Source organism: Haliotis rufescens, unplaced genomic scaffold (assembly GCF_023055435.1).
Source record: "Haliotis rufescens isolate VD_foot unplaced genomic scaffold, xgHalRufe1.0.p SCAF_17, whole genome shotgun sequence".
NCBI lineage: Eukaryota > Metazoa > Mollusca > Gastropoda > Lepetellida > Haliotidae > Haliotis > Haliotis rufescens.
This window is the reverse complement of record NW_025963857.1, coordinates 5,789,703-5,804,034: the sequence shown is the minus strand read 5'-3', so window position 1 is coordinate 5,804,034 and position 14,332 is coordinate 5,789,703. Positions and strand designations below refer to the sequence as shown.

The window sequence follows — 14,332 nt, the reverse complement described above, 5'->3', positions numbered from 1 at the left end:
GGGTGTCGGCCCGTCCAAATCGGGTTTGAGTTGGATTGCTGGAGATGGTTTGAGCTGTGTGTGGACCATGTTCATCTTAAGGTTACACTTCCTCTGGAGGCGGGACCTTTACCTTCGGTTCAAACCGACACCATGTCCACTTGCAACCAAGACACTTTTCCTCCTGTCACATTATCGTTGGCTAGTTTTTGACGTCATACCAAAAGTCGTTAAAAGATGGTACTTGTTGTTACCCTGTCTGGCGCTCGGTATTAAGGGGCTAAAACAAGGACTGGTCGGCTCGGAGTCAGTATACTGTGTCTGAGTGGGGTATTCATGTTACTCTGCGTCATGGTATCTCAGTGAGCTAGCACTATAAATCGGCATCAGTCTGGACTAGTACAAGCAGGCACACACACACACGTGCAAGCACGTCGCTACATAAGTGCAATAATCTTGGACGCGACGTCAAACCCCATTTCACCTCACCTCACCTCACCTCAACTCACCTCCTTCAGATACAGCAGATTACAACCGACAATTGTCAGCACTAATCTCACAACAGCTACGCCCAGTTAGATTTTGATTCTGGGTTTTCTCAATCGTCTAACTCAACAGCTGATTAATCAATTTAACCACTGAAATTTCACCACATTCAATTAAGTGATTATGATGGTAGATTGCTTGGGCTTAGTGGCTTCCAAAGTGACATGTTTAAAACATTGTACTCATTTCCCCACTTCATGAATATGTCATCTACCTGATATGTTTTCTCATTTTGATAGTAAATAAAGCGACCAAACCCTTTCCACATCCAGAAGAAATCTCGATTGTACGATTCCGACAATATCATGAGCATGTGTTTATGAATCACTATCAAATAGAAATGATACCAGGCGTTCGCGAAAAGGTGAGCGTATCCTTCCCCACCGTTAAAACACATGCAAAGGCAAGTCAATTGTTCACCGAAAAAAATTGAACATATGGTCAATAGGGAATTGCATCGGACATAATTTTTATCACTGATACATCAAATTTGGAAATGTCCTCCACATGTAAACCATAAAGCTTTTTTAAGTTGCGAAATATAAACACCAGAGGGTGTAGCTGATGGAATATTGCTCGACAAAACGGGAAAATTGACTGTTAAAAAGTTGACTGTTAAAAAGTTGACTGTTAAAAAGTTGAAGTCATCCCTCTTGTCATACAGTATTGCAGATGTCTAAATATTAAACAGATGAGGCGGTCTCACTGGTCTCCTGTATTTCTAGTTCAGGTGGGTAAATCAGTGGAAGAGTATTGGCTATTTGATCGTTATTGAACGAGATCATCGAAGCAGACAAACTACCGAGAAGTTTCATATCAGTCGTTACACTCCACGGATCACAATATTCAGCCATCTTACATTAGCGTTTGATCTGATTTCAGTCCTTCATGAGTGATTTGTTCATCTCTCTGGACAGGGCTACACACGGGTTACAGGCGCTCATGGCTACCCGACATGGGTTTGTCCTTCACGGGACCCTGTCATCGGCCGTGTACAGTCTGATAGTTCAGACAACTCGTGTGCTCAGCTCTCAGTCAATGGGCTATTATCTTCTGAGTCCGATCTCTCCCTACAATATCGTTTGACCATCTTTATCAGGGGATCCTAAATTTCGGTATCGTTGTCGTCACTAGTTCTTCTCATGATTCCAACAGAATTTCTTCATGAAAGCATGCTGTGGCTTTTTAATTTCTGAAATATGACGGTTAATTCCCTCTTTAATTCGTCCATATAAAGTAACTAACAGTGCCTTACTAGCCTGAAAAGCAGCTAACTTAACAGTCTTGATCTAAGTTTTGCCCCTTTGGATACCTCGAGCATTTACTGCTGTTGGCAAACTTGGTGACTGTCCTGTTAACCTAGAAAGTATTGCGACTAACTCCTGGCCTCTCCATGTTGAAAAACGTTTAAAGACACAACAGTAATCACATACCTGGTAGTTCAAACTGGTTCCGGCCCCTCAGTGCCGATTCATCCATTTGGAGATTTTGTCAAGGCACCAAAATAGTATCACACCACACACCATGAGCAGACGACACGGGAAGTGTTTCCCTTGGACGTTTGGGGCGGTCGGGTAGCCTAGTGGTTAAAGCGTTCGCTCGTCACGCCAAAAACCCGGGTTCGATTCCCGACATGGGTACAATGTGTGAAGCCCATTTCTGGTGTCCCCCGCCGTGATTTTGCTGGAATATTGCTAAAAGCGGCGTAAAACCATACTCACTCACTCACTTGGACGTTTAAGGTTTTTTGTTTAATGACATGACATGACGTGACATGACATGACATGACATGAAGTGACATGACCAGTCAAACACCAGTACTTGAGAGGACAACACCTGGAGGACTGCACACTGCAAGTAATACCCTGGCCATGCAAGGTCGTGTGTCCAAACCTCATGGTAAAAACACTGTTCTTTTCATACAATAGTTTCAAAACCACCCCTGTCGTGTCGAAACTTCTTAACAATGAGGGCGGCATGGGTGGCCTGTCGTCTAAGGCGCCGCGATTCGCTGTGCAGAGTTGCGTCCCTTGGGCACGCCAGAAACCTATGATTGTGGGTTCGAATCCCGGTTCGCCCTGATTATGTTTCTAGGTTTGTCGGCACCATACCCGTGCTCGTGGGTTTCACCGAAGTGGTAAACGTCTGAGACCTGCATCACTTCGGGCTTTCCTACCACATTAAGCTGACACGCCGTGATATAACTGTAATACTGTTAAAAGCGGCGTTAAACCCAACTCACTCACTCACTCTTAACAATGACTAGTGGACAGTTATATTGTGCCGGGAAAACGACGTCCTTATAGGTATCCCCTTGTGTAGACATTACTTGATCATGTCCAGTGACCGTGCAAGTCTGCATCGGCTAAGGCAGAAAGGTAATATACTGCCCCGTGGTCTGTGGTCTGGTCTGTGGTCTGGTCTGTGGTCTGGTCTGTCTCTGTGTGTCGTTTAACCATAACGTCATAGAAGAACCGTATAAAACCACGATCTAAATATATGTTAGTCATCCCTCCCTTTCCATGCCTTCCGGGGTAGAATAGGTCTTCAGCAACCCATGGCTGCCGTAAAAGGTGACTATGCTTGATGTAAAAAGCGACTAGCTGGATCGGGTGGTCAGGCTCGCTGACTTGGTTGATGCATGCCATCGATCCCAATTGCGTGGATCGATGCTCATGATATTAATAACTGGATTGTCTGGTCCAGACTTGATTATTTACAGACCGCCGTCATTTAGCTGGAATATTGCTGAGTGCGGCGTTAAACAACAAACCAACCAACAACAACCTTTCCATGCCAACGCAGAATATAGTCGTTTGGTCTCCATTTTACAAGGAAAACAAGTCCAAACAGTATGGACGTATTTCATGGTACCCCGAAGCTAGAGATGACAAGGGCGTTCTTGAAACGCGAGTCCATATGCTCTGCCGGTCATAGGTAACATCAAGCTGTGTTGTGATGTAATTTGATGATACATTTTTATTTGACATACTCATTCAAACAATTTTCTGTTTCTTCCAGCTTAAGCATACTTTCTCTGGGAAGTTCGTTCACATGAGCACAACGCACACCAGTATGAAAGACAAGAACAACATGAAGGTAACCACGCCCATTTCCTCAAATGCCATGCCAATGTTATATTACCCCCACAGGTTAAACAATCGTTTAACAACTATTTCTGTTGCTCGAAGTAAGATACGTTCAACACACAACCAAACAAACGAAAGTTTCCTCTCTGTTACATAACAGAGACTGTTAATGTGTCTGGAGACCTTTCAGTCGAAAGATAAACTGTTTACAGTCCTTTCAGGGAGTGATTAATTCCCCCAAACTCGGATTTGGCAGTGAGCTGCACCCATTGATAAAAGCGCCAGCCAAGAGGGAAATCATTGATAAAATTTCTTAGGGTGTTTACATCTATCTGGCGATCTCTTTCTTCTCAGGGCTATCATCTGCCCATCATCAACATATATTTATATGATATATACAACGCTGTATCTGTTCCAGGTATCCATGCACGAATTCAATGCAAAGAACGCTCAATTCCGCATCTTACCGCGCTACAAAGTCAAGTCGGAAGGCGAAGTGGTACGTATCCTGTAGAACCAGTCAATGTTGATAAACAGTATAAGGTGGAGCCACATGACACAGGTCGGCCATAACAGTCGTGACCTCTGACCCGCAAAGGTCACACTCTGACCCCTGTAGGTGTTGGCAAGGTGTTCATAGACGAGGCGCACTGTAGGTACAATTCACGGGGGTTCCATTGAATTCCCCAGTGAAGTGTTATAATCAGTTTCGTTTAAATTGTATGACTCGGGCTTGTACAGTATCGCTGTCGTCTGTTTGATCAAGAGACGCCAGAGGGTTTCAATTTAGATTTGTGTTAACTGTACATTAACTCCCTATAAATACGAGCCACAGCGTGAGGTTTCAAATGGGGAAGGAAGCCCTTTGTGACTGCGAGGTATGACATGCCAGTTGGGAACTTTTTCTTTCCAAAAGACGAAATAGGTATTCTATATTATAAGGATTGGTAGCAGCAAGCGGTCCTCAAAACATTGGTTTAAATCCCAGGAATGTTGTGAACGGAGGCGCATTGACCAAATGCTTAGAAATAACTGAATAAATTCCAGGAAATATGTTCGTGAGGAACAGAAGAAGCATAATATCAGACGTGATAGCCCATGGTTGGTTCATCAATAAATAAACATTGCCCAATTTATCTATAATTTTCGTGGAGAATACAATTTATATGGAAAAAAAGATAAGGCATCAGCAATCTCGATTGAACAATATTTTAGTGATGATAAAGCAGATGATGTTACGGAATAGCCTTATCAGAATAATAAAGTACACGAGTTATACGTTTATCCATCACATACGGTTCTACCAATCCTTGTCCCATTTTGTTATCATTCTTATTGCGTCACTCCTGCCCATTCATTCTTTAAGCATATTTTGAGGCCACGGTGGCCAGTGTTTGGTCGTCGGGTGGCTAACGGGTCGGGCCGGCGGGTCAGGTGTCTGACGGGTTGGGCTGGCCGGGTCAGGTGTCTGACGGGTTGGGCTGGCCGGGTCAGGTGTCTGACTGGTTTGGGCTGGCCGGGTAGGTGTCTAACGGGTCGGGCCGGCGGGTCAGGTGTCTGACGGGTTTGGGCTGGCCGGGTCAGGTGTCTGACTGGTTTGGGCTGGCCGGGTAGGTGTCTAACGGGTCGGGCCGGCGGGTCAGGTGTCTGACCGGTTTGGGCTGGCCGGGTCAGGTGTCTGACGGGTTGGGCTGGCGGAACGCTGCAGGAAGCGGGAGTGAGGGTATACCTCCCACCTGATGGCCTCCCTATGATCAGCTCATCACGCGCACCAACATAGGTTCCCACCACAGGGAGAACCACATGTACTAGCTTCCAGACGGCCAATCGTGCAGCTCCCAGCTGACTCGCGCAGACTCGTCGCGACCTACAGAGAAACATGCAGTCAGAATTAGAACAATTACTATTATCTTAGTGTGTCTGATAGGACATTTATAATAAAGGCCGAATGGCAGATGCAGATTATTGGGATACAAAGGTGTTGACATCGAAAACAAGAAAAAACGAACATTCTTTCGTACAGCAGAACACTGTATGTGTTCTCCTTACTAAAAGAACAACCATATGTCGGGGTTTCATGAAATGCACGTGCAGCACGCGAACGCATATCTACAAAGAGCATTGTCTGTTGTACATTTCACGGGATTTATATGTAAAATATATGCACGCCAACTGATGAAAGGACGATTTCCCATTCGACAAGAGTCTTTAGTTACAAGCACATTAGAATCACACAAAGTCAGGATTTCCTAGTTTTCAGAAAATAACCAGGCGAGAAAATAAGTATAATACTGTTCACTGAGTGAGTGGGTTTAACGCCGCTTTTAACATTATTCCTGTTATATCACGGCGTGTCAGCTTAATGTGGGAGGAAAGCCCGAAGTGATGCAGGTCTCAGACGTTTACCACTTCGGTGAAACCCACGAGTACGGGTATGGTGCTGACAAACCTAGAAACATAATTGAGGCGAACCGGGATTCGAACCCACAATCATAGGTTTCTGGCGTGCCCAAGGGACGACCACTTTTGTGAGTGAGTGAGTGAGTTGGTTGGGTTCTTTAACTTCTTTTGAGTAGCATATCAATGACATATAGCTCTGTGACAGTTATTCGTTAATTGGGAAATGGACCGCCGTATAGCTTAATTATTGCTGAGTGCGGCGTAAAACAACAAAGAAGCAAAGAAAGTCGGAAATAGGTCAATACGGAATAAACCATCCTTATTAGCGAGGTTTCACTGTTAATGGTTATCTCACTTGATGTCCTCCTGCTGTTGTTCCCAGGTCCAGCTGTACGACCAGATCGTGTTTGAGAGTGTCAAGTCTCCAGGCCACTACTTTCACACAAGCGACCCCTTCCAGATCGACAACTTCTCATGCGGGTATGTTCATTACATTAACTGTTAGATCGCGGACACCTGGTGTCATCACTGAATTTCAGTGATCCGTATCGTTTTTTTCACTAGTTTGCCTTTTTAGGCCTCGATTGACATTTTGTCCCAGAAATAAAGTTATCCTATTTAAAAATATATCTGTACAAAATAAAAAACATTAAAATCCTTTTGGAGCCAAATGGATCCCAGAACAATCCTTGATTAGGACTAAGGCAATCTAGACTTGACAAACAATTCGAGACTTGACGAACAATTCGAGACTTGACGAACAATTCGAGACTTGACGAACAATTCGAGACTTGACAAACAATTCGAGACTTGACAAACAATTCGAGACTTGACAAACAATTCGAGACTTGACAAAAAATTCGAACAATTAAACAAAAAACAAACACACAAACATCAAATGCATGGCAACTCAATCACCCTTCCAGTTACTACTGTGAAGATTGTTTATCGTGCTCAAATACAGGACAATTAAGCTTTGCAAAGTAAATAAATAAATAATATCAACCTTTAGAGGGAGACCGGACAAACACAAACCATTTTTAGATATCCGTTATCTCCTCCGTAATCAGTCGCCTTTCAATCAACAAACAAAAGCAACACCACGTCAACGTCACCTTCGTGAACGCTGATGTCGACGGTACATTGTCTTCGTTATCTAACAACATGGAAGGCATACCAATCTCAACAACACACCTACCGCACGAGGAATGTATGTGTTTAGTTAATAGCAGTGATAAAATTAAATCTTATTCCAATAGAAACTACACATTGCTTCTGTTATTGGGATAGGTTTAGTTGTATAACACTTTCGGTATTTAATTATTATTCTTAAAAAAAAACAGGTGCGAAAACTTCAAAAGACCCTACATGCTTGTGAGACTAACAAACTTTTTTCCATTTTGTGGCCGTGATGAAAGGCGGAAGATGAAGATGAGTTTTTTTAAATGAGGTTTTGGAGTGGTCCATCTATCCCTGCCTCGGCTGAGTGACAGCGCCTTGAAACTAATTTATGGTATTGAGATCTGTGAGAAGTGTAACCACTTACTGTCTCTCTCCTCGCGTCGCAGGACATGTACAGACTCGCACACGCACACGCACACGCACACGCACACGCACGTACGTACGTACTCACGAAACACACGCTCTCGCGCACTAATACAAACACATACTTATACAAATAATTGTTTCAAAAACCGATCTTTATTTGGTAGTTCTCTTGCAGAATACGCAAGCATGCGCACAAGCACACACGCCTTATTGATGTTTACGCCGCTAAGTCTATCATTACAAGGGTATTGAACATAGTTCTAACCATCGTTATGAACTTGTATACCCGCACACGCATTCGCATTGTATAGTATCGTGTACTGCGTTTAACGCAAGCACGGGTTCAACTGGAAGAATACTGTTCACTACGGGCGGGCCGGTAGCCTAGTGGTTAAAGCGTTCGCTCGTCATGCCGAAGGCCCGGGTTCGATTCCCGACATGGGTACAATGTGTGAAGCCCATTTCTGGTGTCCCCCGCCGTGATATTGCTGGAATATTGCTTAAAGCGGCGTAAAACCATACTCACTCACTCATGTTTACTACTCAAAAGAAGTTTACAAACGTCGGATGTTTTCATAATCTGTCATACCATGCGTCATGCGTCCCTTCAACTACCTCCCTAGTGGCTGACCAGTAACCTCCCTAGTGGAGGTAGGTTACCGGTCAGCCGACCTATCCATGTACTTCAATCACGAATAACACTGAAAAATGCCAGGGCATGCTGATGGTTACCATAAAATGCTACAATAGGTGTTCGCTGAGACCGAGGACTTACTTTGGATATGCATGAGCTATATTCTTTACAGTCACTTGGAGACATTAACGTTGGAGAGCTCTAAATCATTTTCATGGTCGAATCCTGTTGTCGAAGGTGATAAAAAAGAAGTTCTCAAAGTAAGAATTAATGGAACTGGTTGTACGGTTTGAGTGGGGTCAACTAAGCGGAAATAAACAGGTCTCAGGTGGATGGAAATTCCTGGCAAGGGAGCCCATATTGTGTGCTTCATCAGATAATCTTCATCCGTAAAATGAATGGCGGCAACTGTCATTGATTTGCCCATTACTTAATGACACGAAAGGGAAAGTCATTGTCAGGAAAATACCCCGTGGCCGCAACACAATCACGTAGACACGTACAAAGGTGGAGACAGAAAACTGGTCAGTTCACTTCGGGGTTGTTTTTCGGGGGTAACTAAGTGATATTAACGTGGAGATATAGGCTGACACTGTGCTGTCATTTTATTATCGGGGGGGAAAGGTTAAAAGGTTCAGGTCTATGAAAACAAATCATATGCATGTTGGAAATTGGAATGGAATTTTTTTAAAATGGGTGAAGATGGCCTGCATTTACGCTTAGTATATACTATTAAATATAGAGATATTGTTTCTATGTGACTCGTTACCCCGGACCCGATTAACCGTACACTGACTCTTCCAGACATTTTCGCTTATTAGGAACGTCCTCGTACAGCTACGTGAACATTACCGCCCCCCTAAACACGGAAATATGTTAATCCGGACGATGTTCCTGGAAAGGTGCTGTACGGTTTAACGAGGATACGTTGTGCGTGTACTGCAATCAGCGGGTTCATAGGTCACAAGGACTTCACCGTCTCCATCCCTCGCCTCCATCCCTCGCCTCCATCCCCCGCCTCTTAAACTCCTGCAACGTACCGTGTAATCCTTCTTTAATACATGACACATGTCGAACACGTGGCAAGGTGTCGGTGACTGTGACACATGTGTCTGTATGTTAAAGGATCTAACCTTCGTGGTACTTATTTCTGCTTGGTTTCACTTCAAAACGGAAAGCAGTCTTTAGTGCTGACGTCATAGCCACGTCACGTGACAGGACGGTATCAGAGTTCGAATACCAGAAAATGGATTTTATTTCAGTAATAACTGTTTCATCATGTCGGTTAATCGGTTAGACCTGGAATGTTATTTCAATAACAAGTATGATCATGTGTAATATTAAATATGTTTGATCATCAAAAGACAAAAGGCTCGGATACAAATTGTGACATTTACTTGGTCATCTTCAATATACAAACGTTTCATTGCTTCATCATTACCTATAGAAACGGAAGGATAAAGGTGAAAGCAGAGAGTATATACATATAGACATCACAACTAAATTATGAATAAATAGATTGCATGTTCCAATCAAGTTCCGCCTTGGATGTACTAAGAGTAGAAAGAAGTAGTATGTATAAATGTTATCACACATATAACGTTTAGCAGATAATCAAAGAATGCTATTTTATACACTTTAAAGCGTATGTTTTGACTACAGCGAAAACGTTTGAATACTCCACCCTTACAGATTCCAATGATTGGTTTAGAGACATGTAATACTTCTAATGTTTTGTTTTCTTGCTGAAAATATCCCCAAAACAATCTTGGGAATTCCCAAACACGAGTCCAATCCCTTTCTACTGTCATATCCAAACTCCCTGCACCGAGATGCACTGTAGCAGAGCTCGTGACCCGAAAACATACACAACATTCTACAGAATTCCTTAGATGTCCAACTTTAGTATGATCTCATTAAGTAGGCGTTAACTACAGACATATGTTGACACGTAGGGCCTTGTGCATCATCTCAGATCATGTTCGGCCCGACCAGGTATGGGGGGGGGGGGGGGGGGGGGGGGAGGGAGGCCATCCGTGTTTACTTCGACACCACTGTCATGGCAGCTTATAGTGTGGGTGTTTTACGGCCGGTAACGTTAACTCTCTCCACCTCATGCGTTAACTGCCCCCTCTCCTCCTCCTCCTCCTCCTCCTCCTACACACCCACCCACCCCTATCTTGGGATTATACGTGTATCTATCCTCCCACTCACCCTCGCATACCTTACCTCACCCCTCAACCTTGTGCGTACCATGAACGCACCTGTTGCGTCAAATGAGATTTGACGAGAGATTACGCTACGTTCTTACTCCATCAACGCTTCGCTGCAGTGCATTTTGTCATTAAAATGTGGTTTGTGAAGATGGGTTTAGTGTAACGCTTAGGCACGATATGTTTTCCAGTCATATATATCCAAACTACTCGTCTCAAGGTTTATGCATACAGTCTTTTTTGAAAGTTGGAAAAAGTCGATGTAGTTTTCTAATTGAACCAATAAAACTTATCTAATCGGAAACAAAAACCTTTTATGAAAAGTCTTAAAGATATGAAGAACATCAATCACTTTCCCAGGTTATATTTTCCATAAGCGTGATTAGAAGAAAGTTACATCTTGACATCTTGTGTATCAAGAATACTATAATTCAAGACATTAAAACCACATTTAGATAATATCATAAATAGTCCATTTGTTTAATTCCCGACATACTGCAAAAACAATATCCATGTGCGTTTGCCTCAATAATTAATACACTACCCAGAGTTGCGTCCCTTAGGCGTGGCGGAAACCTCTGATCGTTCGTTCGAATCCCAGATTGGGCATTCCTCCAACATCAAGCTGACACGCCATAAAATAACTGACATACTGTTCAAAGCGGCATTAAACACATTTCACTCGCCCCCTGAAGTTCCTTTTTCACAAATATTTCACTCGTGCCGAATGAGGATCCACGACGCAGAAACACGACACTGATTCACAAACATTGTCTGACCCCAGAAATTGAGATCCTTGTCTACATTTCCCCCAAATAAACGTGAACGATGCCCTGCTGTTGAATGTCGTCCCGCTTTTGATGTGACACATACCTCTGCACCCTCTTACCCCAACACATGACCTATATCCTAGCAATTTGGGCAATATCAGCGCGCGATCAAATTATCTCCCTGGGCAACCGGCTTCCTGTCTTCAACCGGGTCCTGACGCGCATGCGCACTGCTGGCGTCCGACATTGCATTAAGGCCTTTTCAAATGTCCATCACAAAAAAAATGAGGAACTTATGATTCAACTCATAAGTTTATTGCAAAATATCCCAGCTTGTATACATATGTATTTGCAAGGCAAACAATGACACGTCACGGTATTATTTGATGTTGAATACAGACGCTTGTTATTTTCAGTTTCTTACGCTCAGCATACAGCTATCTGTGATATATACATACATATAATTGTGTTCTCCCATTGATCATACTTACCGGTACCCTTCTATAGTGGCATTTTTAAGAAATTGCTTAACAGGTTTTCGTCTGAAAGACCCATTCCCCTCGTGACCTCGACCAAGAATTGTGGCGGTCGGGTAGCCTAGTGGTTAAAGCGTTAGCTCGTCACGCCGAAGACCCGGGTTCGATTCCCGACATGGGTACAATGTGTGAAGCCCATTTCTGGTGTCCCCCGTCGTGATATTGCTGGAATATTGCTAAAAGCGGCGTAAAACCGAACTCACTCACTCACTCGACCAAGAATTATAATTTAATCGCGCTAAATTGAATTGGTACCGAACGCAGACCGTAAGGTTTCAAATGTTAAATTTATCGCGGTTAAATTTATGAAGAATGTTTTGCCACTGCAGAAAGAGTTATTTAAATGGCCTACATTGTTGGAAATACTCTGAAAGCTCTGCCGCCGAGTCGAGCTCACCATGTCCTGGGCAGTGTTCCACAAACCCGTTAAAGCCCTATTGTAATTGCAAGTCGATGTTAAAGTATAGAGGTTATAGCTGTAGTCGTAAGATCGCTTTGAGGAACAGACCCTGACCCGCTTTGATTATAAACACACGACATATTACCCCACTTTCGTCTTTTATACATGTTCTCCTACCCAGCTTGTTCCCCGGATCCCCTCTCCCCACCCTTCCGTGTGGCAGACAACATGTGGTGCCTGCGCAAAATGCATTCAACCTCTCTATGGCGGAAAGGTTCACCTCGGCAAGTTCAGAGCTTGATGTCTTCATCCAGAACACGTGGCATATAATACCCCTCCGATATGAATAGTAATAGGTTCAAGGTGTCCCACAGAAATATAGTTGTCTTTGATCGCCGTGCTCTCGCTGTGGAAAGATAGTTACCACTGAACCCCAGACCACGGAATACAGATAGCTCAGAATAGTCAATTGTTGCCCGCATGGCACCAACAGAGCAGTCTTGTGTTCTATTGCTAAAGGTTTAGATTGTTTCCCTTCTTCAATAATAGACACAGCTTTGAGTTTGGAACAAAATCAAGGACAAGGTCGAGACAATAAACAATAAATAAGTCGAGCAGTAAACACACATCAAAAGATACAACAAGGAAAACACATAGATTTCACAGTGGGTTTTGTTTCGTCATGTTGAAGAAATGACAGAATTTGTTATACGAACATTGATCCTTTGAAGTGTTTGTGAGGTGTCACATTGAAACGCACCATAGACTCTTGATGGTTGAGTCACAGGCAGCTGGACAACCTTCTATGAAACCCAATAGTTTGACTTTAACTTTTTACTTACAAGCCCCGATTCATTTTGTATCCTGGCATGGTCAAATTTATATCAATGGTTAAAATTAGTGGAAAAGGTTTGTTTTCAAACTCATTTAGGGGGCACGGGTGGCCCAGTCGTCTTAGGCGCCGCGATTTGCTGTGCAGAGTTGCGTCCCTTGACCACTCCAGAAACCTGTGATTGTGGGTTCGAATCCCGGTTCGCCCCGATTATGTTTCTAGGTTTGTCAGCACCATACCCGTGCTCGTGGGTTTCACCGAAGTGGCAAACGTCTGAGACCTTCATCACTTCGGGTTTTCCTCCCACATTAAGCTGACACGCCGCGATATAACTGGAATACTGTTAAAAGCGGCGGTAAACCCAACTCGCTCACTTAAACTCATGTAAATGTCTAAGCAGGAGTCAATCCGTGAACCGAGATGAATTTTTCACCAAATGTTTTAACTGTCTTTATTTACATCTAAGAAAAACAATTGGGCAAAAGACTTGTTCATGTTCAAAATATTCCAAACGTTCCTTCAGTCACAAATTTAGCTTTGAACATGCAAGTATTCTCTTTCAAATGGAATATCTTTTACTTCCAAAACAATTTTGAAAGGCTATGAACATGTCTTAATTATTCCGAACCTTTGGCCTTTCTAATTAGAAGCCATGAACGCGGTATTCTGAACATTATGAATATTACATGTTTGTAATAAAAATGCTGCTCAGTACTTTATCAGTATCTTTGAAATCAAAATATTGAACCTTCGTTTACAGGTCGGAGTTAAATCTTGGCGTAGAGCGGTCGAGTTTTACACTCATTGGAAGCATGCGTGAAAACCTGGAACTGGACAAGTTTGTCAGGGTTGGTTTCTATTGAGTCACACTTTGCTTTTTGAATTACTAAATCATACAATGAGCTATAAAGACGTTCACATTCATGCAAATCCTTTCGAAATCTGTTTAGAGACGAACGTTTTTTCCACGTGTTTATTGCAACCAATGCCATTTTATATTTACAGGGCGGATCAGTGATTCGATTATTCCACAAAGAGCTGGAGGCGTATCTGGTCGCCGAGGGCCTGTTTGACGAGGTTGTCACTGAAGATGGTATGAGTTAATGCATCATTTTGTTTCTTGCTGACATCTTAATCTGTATTCGCTAATATCTTCTATAATTTCAAAGCAATATAACTGATGGGATATGAAAATATACACTGTTCATATATGATTTCAGTTCACTTCCGAGTGCGTGCAATCGACCAGCATCGTCCCAAGTCCCTGTCTCCATCTACTTCCGGTATCACCTATTGGCAGATCGAGGCTGAACACAGTATTCTTGATGGTGAGGCAGCCTCGTTTCCATTTCCTCAGTGTATTCCCCGTGATAGTTAAAAATATT

At 43.1% G+C, this 14,332-nt stretch overlaps 1 protein-coding gene across 8 annotated transcripts in view; it reads left to right on the top strand.

Annotated features, from left to right (window-relative positions):
* LOC124142019 (inositol 1,4,5-trisphosphate receptor type 3-like) overlaps positions 1-14,332 on the top strand; it is a 244,393-nt gene that overhangs the window by 176,863 nt on the left and 53,198 nt on the right. For all 8 annotated transcript variants that reach the window (XM_048397454.1, XM_048397456.1, XM_048397455.1 and 5 more), the window contains 6 exons: positions 3,547-3,624; positions 4,033-4,113; positions 6,397-6,494; positions 13,708-13,795; positions 13,953-14,040; positions 14,168-14,275. In XM_048397454.1, coding sequence (XP_048253411.1) covers positions 3,547-3,624; positions 4,033-4,113; positions 6,397-6,494; positions 13,708-13,795; positions 13,953-14,040; positions 14,168-14,275 — 541 coding nt within the window. The remainder of the gene's footprint in view (positions 1-3,546; positions 3,625-4,032; positions 4,114-6,396; positions 6,495-13,707; positions 13,796-13,952; positions 14,041-14,167; positions 14,276-14,332) is intronic.